We start from the raw sequence: 18,096 nt of genomic DNA, 5'->3' as shown, positions 1-18,096 counted from the left end.
TTTTACACTGCAATTTCGATTTCAGTTTGAACACACCCCACCCAAATCTAACTCTCTCTGCACATGTTACATCTGCCCCCTCTGCAGTGCACATGGTTTTGCCCAACTGCTAATAGATTTGCTGCTGCGATCAATCACCCCCTTAGTCTTAGGGAGCTGGGATTTCCACACGTAGCACTGGCCGTGCACAATAGAAGTTCTTTGGCAGTCTCTGAATGTACTGGCTGCCCGAGCGTCCTCAGGTCCCGCTGCAGTAACCGCTCCAGACACGGCTACACGTCACTTGGAAACATCTGAGGTCAGGTCACTGGTGAGAATACAAGTAGGGGCGGAGTCCTTAACACATTTCATTGTGGTCACGTGACTTTTTCAAAAAGTATGACTCCATATTCTTTTTCTTTATTTATATGGCGTCACAAGGATTCTGCAGCGCCCAATTACAGAGTACATAAACAAGATAATAAAAACAGGAAAATAGTGACTTAGGTTGAAAACAATATAGGACAAGTACAGGGTGTATAAACACTGACACAAGTATCAGAGTGGCGGAAAACCACGAGATTTGGTGCCATTGGAGGTGGAGCAGCACAAGAGAAATCTTGAAGGTAGGAGTGGGAGGAACTCATCAGTAGGCAGGAGAGGCAATGTGCATTAGCAGAGCAATGAGAACGGGTGGGGGTATAAAGGGATATAAGGTCAGAGATGTAAATGGGAGAGGAGTGGGTAAGGGCTTTGTAAGTGAATGTTAGAAGCCCGGAATGGATTGTGAAGGGTGAAGGGAGCCAGTGAAGTGCTTGTAGGCTTGTAGGAGGGGAGGTGGACGTAGTATGTTTGGTGAGGAAGATGAGCCGGACTGCAGCTGAATGTGTGGTTTGAAGGAGAGGGAGGAGTCAAGGATTACTCCAAGACAGCGCACTTGGGGGCTAGAGGAGATAGTAGTACCAGCAATAGATAGTGAGTTTGTAGGAGATGAGGTTATGCGGGAGGGAGGGAAGATGATCAGCTCGGTCTTAGACATGTTAAGTTTAAGAAAGCGCTGGGACATCCAAGAAGAGATAGCAGAGAGACAGTTGGAGATACAAGTGGGGGAAGGGTTAGGCTGCAGGAGGGTTAGGCTTGGAGGGAGGGTTAGGCTGCAGGAATTGAGGGTTAGGCTGTGGGGGAAGGGTTAGGCTGCAGTGGGAGGGATAGGCTGCAGGAGAGTAAAATGATGGGGGAGGGTTAGGCTGCAGGGAGGGGAGTTTAGGGTTGGATTACAAAAGGGGAGTGTTAGGCTTTGGGAGGACTAGGCTGCCGGAGGGGAGAGTTAAGCTTGGGGGAGAGGGAGAGTTAGGCTGTGGGGGGAGGAGGGTTAGGCTGCACGGGGAGAGGGTTAGAGGGAGGTTCAGGGTTAGCTTGGTTGAGCGCCCCTGTCAGTATTATAGGCAGTCACGATGCCGCTGACTGTATTCTGACTGCTGGTAGACTAAATGCCGGTATACCATACCCAACCCTTAAATACGACTGATTGCCGTTTCAATTAAAAAATAAATAAAAATGTTTTAATAGAAACAGAACTTTTATTGCTGTTAGTGCATAGAGATTTGTAAATTATTTGGAAACACGAGGGCGGCTCACATGAATTTATGGGGTGGCCATTTAGGGGAGGAGAAAACTCTCCAGCATATCCATATATGGTTCTTCTGGCCAGGCAATTTGCCAGGAATGCCCAATGTGCCAAAAGACCGCACCCCAGAAAGAATTTAGGGTGGCCTTTGGTTCCCCTGCCTATCATTTCCATGCCTTTAGAGTGAATTGGTATGGTTCTGTTAGGGCCAGTGGCATCAGTATATATTGATGGTGGATTATGCCACCAGGTACCAGGAGGCCATAACACTCCATAGCATGAAATCTAGCACTATTGCCTGGGAGTTGATGCTGTATATCTGTCTGGGAATACCAAGAGGTCCTGATGGACCAAGGTACCCTTTTTGTGTCCAAGTTAATGATAGACCTGTGTTGTCTGTTAAAGGTGGCTAGAATTACCACTTTGGTTTACCACCCACAGATGGCTTGGTCGAATGCTTTAACCAAACACTTAAGCAGATGATAACAGGGGGGTGTCACAGGAGAAGTGAGATTGGGACCTGCTCTTACCTCATGTGATGTTTGCAGTTCTAGAGGTACCCCAATCCTCTACGGGGGTTTAGCCCCTTCAAATTCCAATATGGTAGACAACCCAGAGGTATACTAGATCTATTAAAAGGGTGGGAGCAGCAATCGTCCCAAGAGCCTAACATTGCTCTGTTTGCGTCCCAATTGTATGCCACTTCTGAATGAACATATGGGAAGGGCTCAGCATCTTCAAAAATGCAGTTTTGACATTACCACTGTCAACTGGACCATTAATCCAGGCAACAAGGTACTGGTACTCATGCCTACTACTGAAAGTAAACTGTATGCCCAATGGCGAGGCCCTTATGAGATCATAGAGATGGGGTGGTGAGAAAAGAACGGTCACATCGTATACCTGAGGCCTAACGAGCAGCAGTAACATGAGAAGTGGAAGAGAAGCTGCATATTGGGGTCATAGAGGAGTCAAACAGTGAAGGGAATAATCCCATTGGCCCTCATTCCGAGTTGTTCGCTCGGTATTTTTCATCGCATCGCAGTGAAAATCCGCTTAGTACGCATGCGCAATGTTCGCACTGCGACTGCGCCAAGTAACTTTACTATGAAGAAAGTATTTTTACTCACGGCTTTTTCTTCGCTCCGGCGATCGTAATGTGATTGACAGGAAATGGGTGTTACTGGGCGGATACACGGCGTTTCAGGGGCGTGTGGCTGAAAACGCTACCGTTTCCGGAAAAAACGCAGGAGTGGCCGGGGAAACGGTGGGAGTGCCTGGGCGAACGCTGGGTGTGTTTGTGACGTCAACCAGGAACGACAAGCACTGAAATGATCGCACAGGCAGAGTAAGTCTGGAGCTACTCTGAAACTGCTAACTCGTTTGTAATCGCAATATTGCGCGTACGTCGGTCGCAATTTTAAGAAGCTAAGATTCACTCCCAGTAGGCGGCGGCTTAGCGTGTGTAACTCTGCTACATTCGCCTTGCGAGCGAACAACTCGGAATGAGGGCCATTGTTTTAGTGCCCAAGCTTTCAGGAGCTTTGAGATTCTGTAATGACTTCAGAAAGTTAAACTTTCTCATTGTGATTTCGATCCTATGCCCTGGGTTGATGAACTGGTAAAACATTTAGCAACAAGCCAGTATCTCACCACACTAGATTTAACGAAGGGGTACTGGCAAATTCCTCTGATGGAAGTTGGCAAAGCAAAGATGGAATTCTCTGTCCCAAAGGGTTTGTTCCAGTATAAAGTGCTGCCCTTTGGTTTGCATGGTGCCCCTGCAACTTTCGAGAGAGCTATGAGGAAATTGCTCCGGCCGCACAGGGAATACGTAGCAGCATATTTAGATGGCATTGTCCTTTTTATCTCTGACTGGAAGTTGCACCTTCCAAAGGTGGAGGCAGTGTTACAGTCTATGGGCACACAGGTTCACAGCTAACCTGGAGAAGTGTGCTATCAGAATGGTGAAGGCAAAGTATCTGGGGTATATTGTAGGCCGAGGGCAAGTTAAGCTTCAACCCAGCAAGGCGGAAGCAGTCCTCACATGGCCTAAGCCAGTCGCAACATAGGACATTCCTTGGTCTGGTGGGCTATTATTGTAGGTTCATATGTGATTTTGCCACTAGGGCGGCACCCTTAACTGAATGTCTTAGGAAACAGTCCCCAGACAAGATAGTATGGTCTAGGAGGGTAATTCAGAGATGAACGCAAATCGCTGCATAAACAGACATATCTGCGTTCATCTCACATGCTGGGTACCTCCCAACGCATTCGCAATTAGATTTCAGATGCATAGGAACAAAGGAGCACTGTCGGAGGAGCATTTTTTTTAATCAGAGCGGGTGCATGTGACTTTACGCAGCTGCCCTGAAAAAGGTATCGGCCCGCCCCCTTTTAACCCGTCCCCCCAATGCTGTGTTGCTGTCGACCGCTGTCATTCACAATACGGCCGCAATGTGTAAGTCTGCCGCAATACGGCTGCTGCATATACGGTTTGCCACTTTAGCAGGTCTGAATGAACCTCTAGGCCTGCAGAGTCTGCTTGGCAGGACTCAAGGCAACCTTTATGCATAGAGCCTGTATTGCAAGCCCCTGATTTCAGAAAGCAGTTTGTGTTGCAGACTGATGCCTCTTGGACAGGTTAGGGGCCAGTGCTTTCCCAAGAGGTAGAAGAGGAAGAGAAACCCATCCTCTACCTCATCCAAAAATTGCTGCCCAGAGAACACAAGTACTCAGCTGAGGAGCAGGAGAGCTTGGCGATTAAATGGGCAGTGGAGTCACTGAGATACTATTTGTTGGGATGAGAATTCCGGCTAATCACCCACCATGCACCCTTATAGTGGATGCACACAACATGTAGGCAATGCTCTTGCGACTCGCTGGTTTCTGGCCTTATAGCCGGTCAAATCTGAGGTGCATTATCGTCCGGGGAAACAGGACTTCAATACAGATGCCCCGTCTAGATAGCTTATTGGTCCTGACCCTCCGAGCAACCCTGCGGTGAAGAAGGGAACCTGTGAAAGCTAGTTGACGGGTGCCTTCCCATATGGGTGGCATAAATAGATGTAGGCAAGATGGCGAGCTCAGCTGGAAAACTCTTAGCTTCACCAGGGTGTTTGAAGCTAAGGGGAGAGGAGTGTGGAGAAGACAGCACAGATCTGACATGGATTTAGAATAACATCATTCTGGATAATAAGAATTCAGGTCAGGTGTTACTGTTACTTGTGGTTGATAAGCAGTTGATTACAGGCACCTGTAAGAGTGTGTTAAAAGGGTTCCAGGCACAAGGGAACAATGCTTCTGATGGTAACTAGCATCAAGGAGGGGGCGGGGAAATTAGGACCCCTGGACCTGTACTAAGGTGAACCTGTATCGCTATGAATGGTCTATGTGATTCCTGTCACAATATATATGAATAGAATGTATTTAGGAATTGACCTATGGGCTGCAGAGTGGAGCCAGTGCAAGTGGGATTGGGCAGGTGAGTGAGACTGCTGCCTGTGTATGTCACCATTATCCTCACCTCCTGTATAGCAAATGACTGATATGAGGGAAAGCAGAACTCAGCACAGAGGAAGCTTCATACTTGTTCCAGCTCAGGATCTTGGGGGAGATGAGTTTTTATTTTTTTAAGGTTATGAACTTTTGTAAAACATTCCATTACGATGTGCAGTCACATGGGGGGGGGGGGGGGGGGGTGTGCGCTGAGCGGCGTCACATGAGAGGCACAATATGGCTGACGTCTCTCCGCTATATTACACAGTGGGGCTGAGGGGTGTTTGGGGCTGCAGGAGAGACCCTGTGAGATTACTAGCCCTGGCACCACTATCACTGGGTCTGTGCGGAGCCAGAGGCGGCTATTAGGGGATCCTCTCTCAGTAGCGCTCAGTGACAGTGTAGTAACCGGTCTCTGATAGGGAGAGCTACTGCTATATTACCATAATATGTGTATGTGGCCACTAATAGCACATACACCCCACAGGCTAATACCGTGTGCTCCTACACGTCACAGCGCCATGGCATGATGTAACAGCAGCTGCATGAGTGTCAGGGGTCCTCAGTCACTGACACCCACCTAGTGCTGTACAAGGGCTGCATCATGGGGACATCCCACTATGGGGACACTCACTACCATGGTAACAGGAAGTCTGGTCACTAAAGGGTTACCATGCAGAGCAGTCACCGCGGGGGAGGGGGGTCCTGCACTCATATACCGCACCCTATATCACTAATCATCCCCCACACACACAGCTGGGAACCCCAGGCCGGAACCCTCTGCAGCGGTACACCTCCGGAGCCCGGGACACGACACTTCCGCTCTGTGCGTTCCACCCTACTTCCGCGTACCCGCTCACTTCCGGTCCGTGCGGTCCATCACTCATTCATCCTGTGCGTTCCACTACACTTCGGCGTATCACCTTCCACCCGGCCTAATCCCCGCCCCCTGTACACCATAACAACATCCGGGTCTCTAGGTGGGAAGGAGCAGAGAGGAGACATCAGGTATTGGTGCTATATATTATTATTATACAGGAGGAGCAGCCTGTGGTGTCCTGTTATTATACAGGGGGAGCAGCGTGTGGTGTCCTGTTGTTATTATTATTATACATGGGGAGCAGCCTGTGGTGTCCTATTATTATTATTATACAGGGGGAGCCACATGTGGTGTCCTGTTATTATTTTTTATACAAGGGGAGCAGCCTGTGGTGTCCTATTAATATTATTATATAGTGGGAGCAGCCTGTGGTGTCCTGTTGTTGTTATTATTACTATTATTATACATGGGGAGCAGCGTGTGGTGTCCTGTTAATAATAATAACAACAACAACACACCACAGGCTGTTCCCCCTGTATAATAAAAATAATATGACACCACAGGCTGCTACTCCTGTATTATTATTATTGTTATTATTATTATTCAGGAGGAGCAGCCTGTGGTGTCCTGTTGTTGTTGTTGTTGTTGTTATTGTACATGGGGAGCAGCCTGTGGTGTCCTGTTAATAATAATAATAACAACAACAACAACAACACACCACAGGCTGTTCCCCCTGTATAATAAAAATAATAGGACACCACAGGCTGCTACTCCTGTATTATTATTGTTATTATTATTCAGGAGGAGCAGCCTGTGGTGTCCTGTTATTATTTTTATACAGGAGGAGCAGCCTGTGGTGTCCTGTTGTTGTTGTTGTTGTTGTTATTATTATTGTACATGGGGAGCAGCCTGTGGTGTCCTGTTAATAATAATAATAACAACAACAACAACAACACGCCACAGGCTGTTCCCCCTGTATAATAAAAATAATAGGACACCACAGGCTGCTACTCCTGTATTATTATTGTTATTATTATTCAGGAGGAGCAGCCTGTGGTGTCCTGTTATTATTTTTATACAGGAGGAGCAGCCAGTGGTGTCCTGTTGTTGTTGTTGTTGTTGTTATTATTATTAATGTTATTATTATACAGGAGGAGCAGCCAGTGGTGTCCTGTTGTTGTTGTTGTTATACAGGAGGAGCAGCCTGTGGTGTCCAGTTGTTATTATTATTCTACAGGAGGTTCAGCATCTGGTGTCCTGTTATTATTTTTATACAGGAGGAGCAGCCAGTGGTGTCTTGTTGTTGTTGTTATTAATATTATTATTATACAGGAGGAGCAGCCAGTGGTGTCCTGTTGTTGTTGTTGTTGTTGTTGTTATACAGGAGGAGCAGCCAGTGGTGTCCTGTTGTTGCTGTTGTTTGTTATAATACAGGAGGAGTAGCCTGTGGTGTCCAGTTGTTGTTATTATACAGGAGGAGTAGCCTGTGGTGTCCAGTTGTTGTTATTATACAGGAGGAGTAGCCTGTGGTGTCCAGTTGTTGTTATACAGGAGGAGCAGCCTGTGGTGTCCAGTTGTTGGTATTATTCAGGGGGAGGAGCCTGTGATTTCGGCTGGTTCATGAACTTATGGGAATCACTGACCAGGGCCCTATGGCTGGGGACAAAGAGACTTACTAGTCGCTCAGTGTTACATATCTGACTATGTTACATGTCTTCTCTGTGATGTATATTAGATTGAATTTATTTCTAGGATCCCAAACCGTGAGGAACCAGAGTGTTTATTATATGTTACACGTTCTGTATTCTCACTGATCACTGAAGATGGACACGGAGAAGATTCAGAAGATGGAGAGGATAATAAATCTCTCCCTGGAGATCATCTACCTGCTGACTGGGGAGGTGAGGGGATCTGGGAATATCACAGTGACATCACTTATATCTATAGTTATAATATCAAGGGACATGACTGGGGAGGTGAGGGGATCTGGGACCGTCACAGTGACATCACTTATATCTATAGTAATAATACAGGGACATGACTGGGGAGGTGAGAGGATCTGGGAATATCAAAGTGACAGCACTTATATGTATAGTATGAATACAGGCCAATCAGTGGACAGTATCTAGGCAGCACCTGTGTGACCAATCCCATGGGAGAGCAGGGTATTTCTGGGTCCAGCTTGGTGCATTCAGATGCCAGTGCAACGTCTGCCACAGCTAGTCTGCTAACTAGCGCTCTGTGTTCCATGAGTCTTTGAGTCCTGCTCTTAGAACCTGGTTCCTATCCTGTATCCTGCAGTTCCACTTCAGGCATCCTATCCGTGTGTCTCCGCACCTCCAGTTTGGAAGCTGAGTCTCCTCGTGTTCAGCAGCTGTTCCGTCCTGCCTCAACCATTGTCCAGCTGCCCACTAATTTGTACCGACCAGAGTGAACCAAGTCCCGACATGAATCACGGGACACCGGTTTCAACACCTGCTCCAGTCTGGGGACAGTCCATCACGAGTTCTAAGTGCAACCTTCTTTTATTCTTCTACTATGAGCTTCTTCAGTATTGATTATTGCTTCACTACATGCAAAGAAACTTCATTCAGTCAGCCCACCTCCATCCAGGAGAGCCCGTTTCTCAAACAGAATCCAGTCCGGAAATACCAGTTCCAGATAGTACATGCGTGACAGTTTGCAATGGCCAAATGGATCCGTCTGGAGGTAAGGTCCTGAGTACAGACCTCCTGCAAACTTTTGCCTCCCATCTGGAGAGACTAGAAGCCACTCAGTGATAAGTAACACAGTTTCAGTCCTCGTTGGATAGAGTGCACTCCTCGGTTCGCACAGAACCGTCTGTCAGCCAAGTCGTCCCCTCTCCAGTAGTTTCTTCACCATCTCACTTATGGCTGCCAACCCCCAACAAATTAGATGGGAATCTTAAGTTGTGTCGCAGCTTCTTGAACCGATGCGATGTTCATTTCATGCTGCAGCCAGCTAATTTTCCTTCCTCAAAAACTAAAGTGACCTACATCATTTCCCTGCTAACTGGGCCAGCATTGGAATGAGTTTTAATCTTATAGAAGAGCGAGGATCCTATTCTGAATGACCATACACGATTTATTGCTACATTTAGGAAAATCTTTGAACTCGGCAGACTCTCTTCAGCGTCTCCGCCAAGGAAATCGAACCATGGGACAATATGTCATCCAGTTTCAGACGCTCGCCTCAGAGCTCCCTTAGAACAAAGAGGCCCTCAACTCCGCCTTCTGGAATGGGCTGTCTGAGCGCCTAAAAGATAACTTGGTGACCCGTGATCTTCCTACCACATTGGAAGAATTGATCTCTTTATGTAATAAAGTAGACCTGAGATTGAGAAAAACCGGGTCAAATGTTTCAAGTCTCGGGTTACTCCACCTCCCATCCCATCATTGACGGAAGCCATTGAAGAACCCATGCAAATCAACCGTGCTCGTTTAACACCAGAGGAGTGGCTGAGACGTCGCAAACACTTGTGTATGTACATTGGGGAGTCTGGGCACCTCATAGCCTCCTGCTCACAGAGACCAGGAAACTTCAGTTCCTAACTGGTCGAGGAAAATCCAGGTTAGGAGTCCTTTCTCATTCTCCAAAAACTCTGACTCCGAGATCCTTGTCTGTTGGAGTTACCACATGAAATAATTTCTGTCCCCACTCCTCTAGATTCCCTAGCCGGAGGGAATTTAATTTAGTCCGATATCGTTTAGAAACACCAAATACCCACTCAGCCGTTGGCACACAACAGTATTCTCCTAGCTGTGGACGATAATCGGATTACCCATGGAACAGTCACCTGTCAGACCCTGCCTCTACAAATTCGGGAAGGGGCACTTCACGTGGAACAAATAGAACTTCTAGTAATCTCCAAGGCTTCCCATGGAACAGTTTTAGGCCTTTCCTGGCTTCCGAGACATAATTCCAAATTCGACTGGACAAACATGCAAACTTTCTCGGGACCAATCCTGTCTTTCATCTTGTGTGCTCGCAGGCCATCCCCTTCGGAATACCAGTTATGATCTCTCAGACCCATTACGTATTCAGTGCTATGCTTATAGAGACTTTTTCAGTAAACAAAGTGCCGACTTCTTGATGCCCCATAGGCATTGGGACTATGCAATCGAGTTGCTACCACCGCGAGGATGCACCTACCCTTTGTACTTTCCAGAAACCAAATCCATGTCTGAATATATGCAGGAGAACCTTAGTAAAGGATTCATTCCCCCTTCCACTTCACCGGATGGAGCCGTGTTTCCCTTTGTGAAGAAAAAAGGATGGGGCTTAAGATCTTGCATAGAATATAGGGGTCTAAATGAGATCACAGTTGAGAACCGCTATCCACTGCCTTTGATCACAGAACTTTTTGATAGAGTCAAAGGATCCTCAGTCTTTACTAAACTAGACCTGAGGTGAGCTTACATCTTAATCCGGATCCGCGCTTGTGATGAATGGAAGACTACATTTATCACCATATATGGGCACTATGAGTGTTTATTTTTGCCGTTTGGCCATAGTAATGCTTCCGCCGTCTTTCAACATTTTATCAATTAAATATTGTCACGATCCGGGTATCTGGACGCCATTAGTTGCCTTTCAGATGTCTCCTGAGGCTGGCTCAGCGTTCCAAGGCCGGATCCCATTTGTTTCTACATGCTGCATATCCCTCCTGTCACGCTGAGACGCTGTAACAGCGCCGCCATGTTTAAATCCTGCATGGTGTCTCCCATCCTCTGTGGCCTCCGCCGCCGCTCCTGTGTTATAGTTGCAGGTTGTCAGAGTGATGCTTCATGTCTGCCGCGGCCTCCGCTGTCATCCACGAGTCTCAGCATACACTGGTCAATCTGGCGTCTCCTGTCCTCTGCTGCCGGCGCCGCAATTACTGCTATGTTTCCACATGGTTTCCAAACCAGCTTTCCCTCCAAGTTCTAACATGGGCGCAGCCATGTTGGATCCAATCACATGTCTCAGTTCCTCCAATCCACTGCCTCTGGAAATCTGCATAATTGCCCAGCCAATGCCTGCATTGCTGCAGGTATAAGTATCCTGTGCCTGGGTCAGGAAATGGTCAGTGCTTTGTTTGTCATACCTTGTTCCAGTTTCTCTTTCCTGTGGTTGTTTCTCCAGGTTCCAGCTCCTGTCTCCAGCATCCACTAAGAGACCCGCACCTGCCTACCATCCTGCGGTGCAGCCTGACTCTGCAGTCCTCCGTGGCTGATCCAGGTCCCAGTTTACAGCTATTAACTCATCTGCTTCCAGCAGTCCGCTTCCAGCAGATTCCAGCTCCTTTAAAGTGCCGGTGTTGTTCCAGCGGATCCCTACTTACCAGCAGTATCCACTACCACCGGTAACCATCCTTCAACTCCTCTGTTTCCACGCTCCCTAGCATCTTACAGTATCCACTCCGTGTTTCATCACCTGGCTGGTTCCATCCAGCACTCACTCCGTGTCTTACCACCTGGCTGGTTCTATCCATCAAATACAACAGCTTATTCAAGTTACCAACTTTATTCATTACATCTACTGGCATGTTCCTCGGCTATCTTCACTACTACAGCCAGGCCTGGTAAGGTTATTTCATCAAAGGACTTTAACAGCTGTTCTTTAACCTACCAGTGCTCTGTGATACCTTCCATGGTCAAAGTGTTCCAGGAACTATATTATTTGCCATTGCCATTATTTGCTGTCTGTTATTACACGGAGTCTGTTAATAAACTTTTATTTTACTTTTACCTGGTTGACATGGTCACACCTTCGGGTTTCCTTTAACACTTACATGTCCAGGGGTCCTATTAAACCTCCCCGGTTTAAGTTCCTTTCAGCCCCTACAACTGAGGCTTCCTCCTGTCAGCCAAAACCCTCAGTTGTGACAAATATTTTGCGACATGCTTTACAAGTTTGTAGTGGTCTACCTGGATGACATCCTGATCTTTTCATCAGATATAGAGTCACATCGCCAACAAGTTTGCAAGGTTCTTCAGAGACTGCGATAAAATCAACTTTACTGCAAAATGGAGAAGTGTGTATTTGAGGTAACCACCATTCCATTCCTTGGTCATAATCTCCACCTCCAGTCTCATAATGGATCCAGAGAAAGTTCTTGCTATCCTTAACTGGACCCAACCTACCACATTACAAGCCGTGCAACGGTTTCCTGGATTCGCTAACTACTACCATAAATTCATCAATGGTTTCTCAACTATAGTAGATCCCATAGTTGCTCTCACCCGAAAAGGAGCCAATCCGTCACAATGGTCACCTGAAGCGGTATCCACGTTTCAACTTCTCAAAGAGGCCTTCACTTCAGCCCCAGTGCTCCAGCAACCGGATACCAGCAAACCATTTCTGCTGGAAGTGGATGCTTCCTCAGAGGCTGTTAGGGCGGTCCTCTCACAGAGGGCTGCAGATAATTCATTAGATCCCTGTGGGTTTTTCTCAAGGAAATTTTTGACAGCTGAAAAAAAAAACTATGCAATTGGCGAAGAAGAACTCTTGGCCGTGAAACTTGCTTTAGAGGAATGGCACAATCTTCTGGAAGGATCTCAACACCCTGTGACAATTTATACTGACCACAAAATGTAATCTTCTTGAAGAATCTCCATTGTCTCAACCCCTGGTTGGCTTGTTGGGTCATTTTTTCTTTTCATGTTTCGATTTCACACTAACATACCATCCCAGGGGAATATTTACTAAGCTCCCGATTTTGTTCGATTTGGGGGTTTTCTTTCAAAGAGTCATCTGTGGAATTTACTAAACACATATCTCGGCAGTGATGAGGGCATTCGTATTTGTTTTAACGGCCGAGTTCACAAATACGAATGAATACACCATCGGTCAAACACCCCTGTTATTTTATACAACTCGGTAATTTACTAATAATTCATATTCCCAATCCCTGCTGGCAATAGCCAAACACTGACAGGAAATGTTAGAATTGGTAGGAAAAAAAAAAAAAGCAGTTTTCAAATAGACCTGAACGGATCAGTGAGATCCATGCATGCTTATCAGTAGGAAGGGGTGTAAATGGGTTAAAACTCGAAAATAAAATTGTGTGGGGTCCCCCCTCCTAAGCATAACCAGCCTCGGGCTCTTTGTCCGGGTCCTGGTTCAAAAAATATGGGGGGGAAAGCTCGTAGAGTCCCCTGTATTTTTTAAACCAGCACCGGGCTCCACTAGCCAGAGAGAATTCCACAGCTGGGGGACACTTTGATGTAGGTCCCTGTGGCTGTGGCATTAACCCCCAACTAGTCACCCCTGGCCGGGGTTCCCTGGAGGAGTGGGAGCCCCTTAAATCAAGAGGTCTCCCCCCTCCAGCAACTCAAGGGCCAGGGGTGAAGCCCGAAGCTGCCCCCCCCCCCCATCTGTGGGGGGTGGATGTGAGGCTGATAGCCATTGTGTAAATTTAAAGAATATGTTTTTTGTAGAAAAACTACAAGTCCCAGCAAGCCTCCTCCGCAAGCTGGTACTTGGAGAACCACAAGTACCAGCATGCAGGAAAATAACGGGCCCGCAGGTACCTGTAGTTCTACTACAATAAAAATACCCCCAAAAATACAAAACACACACCGTGATAGTACAAGTTTAATTGACATACATGCGTTGACACCGAGCACCTCGGTCCCTTTGTCCACATAGAATCCACAGGGTACCTGTAAATAGAAATTATACTTACAAATAATCCGGCGTCGTTCTGTCCTCTTCATTGACTTTGTGATCCATGTACTTGTTTAAAATAAAATAAAAATTAAAAACCCGGTCCACGCTACTAAAGGGGTTCCATGTCTACACATGGAACCCTTTTCCCCAACCGACGGGACCCCCTGTGACTTCTGTCAGTGAAGGTCCCGCCAGCCAATCAGGGAGCGCCACGTCATGGCACTCTCTTGATTGGCTGTGTGCTCCTGCACTGTCAATAAGAAGGAGCGCACTGGTTACAATGTAGCTTAGCGCAGCTCCATTACAACCAATGATGGGAAATTTGAGGTCTGCGGTTAACCGCAAAGTTAATTGGGGTGGCCAGGGGTGACTAGTTGGGGGGGGTAATGCCACGGCCGCAGGGACCAGTATAAAAGTGTCCCCCGGCAGTGGCATTATCTCTCTGGCTAGTGGAGCCCAGTGCTGGTTTAAAAAATACGGGGGACCCCTACGTGTTTTCTCCCCTGTATTTTTTGAACCAGGACCGGACGCAGAGCCCGAGGCTGGTTATGCTTAGGAGGCGGGACCCACGCAAACTTTGTTTCTATTTTTACCACTTTCCACACTTCATGTAATGCACACAATGAAGCCCTGCACGGATCTCACTGATCCTGCCGGGATTCATTGTGTTAAGTCCGGCAGTGTTTTACTAATCACTCCCGTAAAAAACTGCCCGACAATACGAATCACATGGACATCGGAAAATACAAAAGAAGACAGCTCGGTAGCTTAGTAAATTACACGCACTTTTTTTCAAAAAGTTGAAAAAAACAACACGACCGATACAATTCGAGATTAATCTCCCCCCAAATCGACACAAATACGAATCTTCGTAAATATACCCCCGGTTCCCAGAATAAAAAAGTGGATGTGTTATCCTGGTCCCTCTGCCCTGAGGAGAGTTTGTAAGTCCACCTCCCTAGTCTAGTGCTAAGCCCAACAGTTTTTACCACAACCACAGTTCAACCTCCTATTGGGAAGACCTGATCCACCTGATCTTCGTAAAAAAAAAAAAAACCTTCTTATCTGGTCTCATGCTTCCCAGTTTTCTGGCCATGCTGGAATCCACAAGATCCCAGAGATTGTGCAGCGATCCTACTGGTGGCCTTCCATGAGATCTGATATCTCTGACTTTATTTCTTCCTTTATCAAGTGTTCTTCGCATAGAATATCCTGTCAAGCACCATGGGTCCACTCCACGTTCCTCTCCGACCATGGACCCATTTGTCAATGGATTTTATTACGGACTTACCTAACACCAAAGATTTCACTACAATTTGGGTGATCATTGACTGCTTTTAATTTTTTTTTAAAAATGGCTCACTTCATTCCCCCCAAAGGATTACCCTCCACTCCAGAATTAGTTTGGCTCTTTATTTCTACTGTCTTCAAGTTACATGGATTGCCTACAGAAATGATATCTGATCGAGGTGTCCAGTTTTGTAGCCAAATTTTGGAAGTCTCTTTGTTCTGTATTTCAAATCAAACTGCATATCACCCACAAACTAATGTTCAGACAGAAAGAGTTAATCAGGACCTGGAAACTTTCCTTCGATTATACTTATCTTCTCAAGATGACTGGATAGAGCTACTCCCATGGCCAGAATTTGCTGATAATAATTCTAATCACTCCTCCAAAACCACTCCGTTTTTCATTGTGTATGACCTGCATCCACAAGTTCCAGAATTTCTTAGCCTACCCACTCGAGACCTCCCAGCAGTTGATTCTTCTGTTCATCAATTTTCAAAAATTTGGAAGCAAGTACATACGGCTCTTCCCAAGTCTTCACGCTGACAAAAAGAGACGAGCAGTGCCCAGTCTTAAAATTGGAGATCTAGTGTGGCTGTCTACTCGGAATTTAAGGCTCCGAGTTCCGTCAGTGAAATTCGCCTCTCGTTTCATTGGACCGTTTCCTGTTCAAAAAGTCATCAATCCAGTGGCCTTTAAACTCAAGCTCACTTCGTATTTATGAGTTCCTAACTCATTCAATAGTTCTCTTCTGAAGCCTTTAATTCAGAATCTATTTCAAAAGAAGCTTCCTCGATCTAGAGTCCTTACTGATAGAGGAATAGAGTTCGAGCTTAAGGAAATAGTGGATTCCCGAGGCGTTATGGTCATCTGCAATACCTCTTGGATTAGTGAACAACACAAGATCTCACACCTTGAGGAAGATAACCTTTGTTATCGAAACGCGTCGGTGAAGGTAGCAGGACGTATGTGGATCTCTCGCCTGGCTGTGGATGATCACTCCTGGGGACGCCTGGTTGTAATCTTAAACACTTTTGTCCACCTTTTAGAGATCTTGTATTCAGATGCCTGTGCAACGTGTGCCACAGCTAGTCTGCAAGCTTGTGCTCTATGCTCCCAGATTCCTGCGCTTAGAACCTGGTCGCTATCCTGTATCCTGCAGTTCCACTACATGCATCCTGTGTCTCCACACCTCCAGTTTGGAAGCTGAGGCTCCTCGTGTTAAGCAGATGTTCCGTTCTGCCTCAGTCTTGTCCAGCTGACCGCAAATTCATGCTGGCCAGCGTGAACTCAATCCTGACACGGTTCACGGGACACCGGTTTCAACACCCGCCCCATTCTGGGGACAGTCCAGCATGAGTTCTAAGTGCTACCTTCTTTTATTCTTTTACTAAGAGCTTCTTCAGTCTTGATTATTGCTTCACTACATGCTGTCAGATTGTGTTTTGGCTGTGTCCCCGGAGGGGACGCTAGTGGGTCAGTGGAGGTAGATGGGAGAAAACGAGGAGGCTGGATAACGTTTCTGCGCGTGAGCGCAATGATATTTATTTAGCAGATGGTTAAACGGAACGGCAGCAGAAATAATAATAATAATAAATGCAAATGTCAATCACACAGCGTAATAGCTGAAAGTCTATGGCAACGGAATGAATGATGACTGAGAAATGATAACCGGTAAGATGATAAACAGATGAGATGATAACTTGTAAAGATGATTCTGGTATGGAAACCAGTGCAGGTTAAAACACGGAACTTGGCAGTGAAGATGTTAAATGGCAAACCTGGTAGCAGAGGCAGGAGCCTGACTAAGTCCACAGTGCAGGTGGTGAAGCACTGACAGCAAGCAAGCTGTATCACAGGTGGAGGAATGGAACACACCTGGAGTCAGTCTCTACTGCAAGGCTGAAGCACACAAGGTGGTGATGGGTGTGAAGCCTGTTGGTAAATGCAGGTATTGCTGGGACTTGAAGTTCCACGGAGCTGTGTAATAACCAGGAGTACAAGTCTTAGGTAGAGAGCCAGGAACACGGAGGAAACAGGAACAGATCCTTTCACATGGGTCGCAGGAGTGACACAAAGTCCAGGATGCCTGCAGACTGATCCTGCAGTCTCTTATGTACCCCTTGGTTCACAGGCATTGGTGGAGTGAGGGAAAGTGGGTGCGGCCAAGCACCGGATTGGCCGCTGTATGCTGACTGTTGGAAACTGTCATGGCGGCGCCCATGCCGCGGCCTAGCGGGAACGCGGCGCGCTACGCGCCCGCTGTCACAGGAGCGCTCCCAGGCCCATGATGGCGTCCGATGGCAGGGACACGGACGACATGTGACCGCAGAGAGCCAGGACGGAGTCCGCAGCGGCGGACAGATGTCAGCTTGGTGAGTCGATTCCTGACACATGCGAAGGAACTTCATCCAGCTAGTCCACCTCCATCCAGGAGAGCCCGTTTGTCAAACCGAATCCAGTCCGGAAATATCAGTTCCAGCTGCTACTTCCGTGACAACAGGGAAATGACTGGTGAGGTGAGGGGATCTGGGAGTGTCTCAGTGACAGCACTTATATCTATAGCAATTATACAGGGACATGACTGGGGAAGTGAGGGCGATCAGGCAGTGTGTGCAGTGATATTTGCTTTCTCCCCCAATACACAGGAATACACAGTAGTGAGGAAGACATCTGGCGAGTATGAGACAACCAGCAGTCGCCCCCTTGTGTCAGGAGGACTAAGCAGGACCCAGAGCCCCATCCCGGTGCCTCCATTTTACTCACTGAGACATGAGAGAGACAATGACCAGGAGATCCTGGAACTCACCAACAAGATCATTCAGCTGCTGACTGGAGAGGTGACTGCTGGGAATGGGACATTATACAGTAACACCAGGGGATGTGTCTGGGTGATGACTGGAGAGGTGACTGCTGGGAATGGGGCATTATACAGTAACACCAGCGGATGTGTCTGGGTGATGACTGGAGAGGTGACTGCTGGGAATGGGGCATTATACAGTAACACCAGCGGATGTGTCTGGGTGATGACTGGAGAGGTGACTGCTGGGAATGGGGCATTATACAGTAACACCAGGGTATGTGTCTGGGTGATGACTGGAGAGGTGACTGCTGGGAATGGGACATTATACAATAACACCAGGGGACGTGTCTGGGTGATGACTGGAGAGGTGACTGCTGGGAATGGGACATTATACAGTAACACCAGGG

The 18,096-nt window shown here is 47.1% G+C and overlaps 1 protein-coding gene across 2 annotated transcripts in view; it reads left to right on the top strand.

Annotated features, from left to right (window-relative positions):
- The first annotated feature begins 7,388 nt into the window (after positions 1-7,388).
- The window catches only part of LOC135054498 (zinc finger protein 436-like), a 48,823-nt gene continuing 38,115 nt past the window's right edge, over positions 7,389-18,096 (top strand). Inside the window, exons 1-2 of one of the 2 annotated variants that reach the window (XM_063957615.1) lie at positions 7,389-7,825; positions 17,535-17,726. In XM_063957615.1, the coding sequence (XP_063813685.1) occupies positions 7,748-7,825; positions 17,535-17,726 (270 nt within the window). In that variant the 5' untranslated portion in view covers positions 7,389-7,747. The remainder of the gene's footprint in view (positions 7,826-17,534; positions 17,727-18,096) is intronic. The other variant, XM_063957616.1, reaches the window with a different exon arrangement.

The sequence above is a fragment of the Pseudophryne corroboree genome, chromosome 3, assembly GCF_028390025.1.
Source record: "Pseudophryne corroboree isolate aPseCor3 chromosome 3, aPseCor3.hap2, whole genome shotgun sequence".
Classification (NCBI taxonomy): Eukaryota; Metazoa; Chordata; class Amphibia; order Anura; family Myobatrachidae; genus Pseudophryne; species Pseudophryne corroboree.
This window is presented reverse-complemented; position numbering and strand designations above follow the sequence as displayed.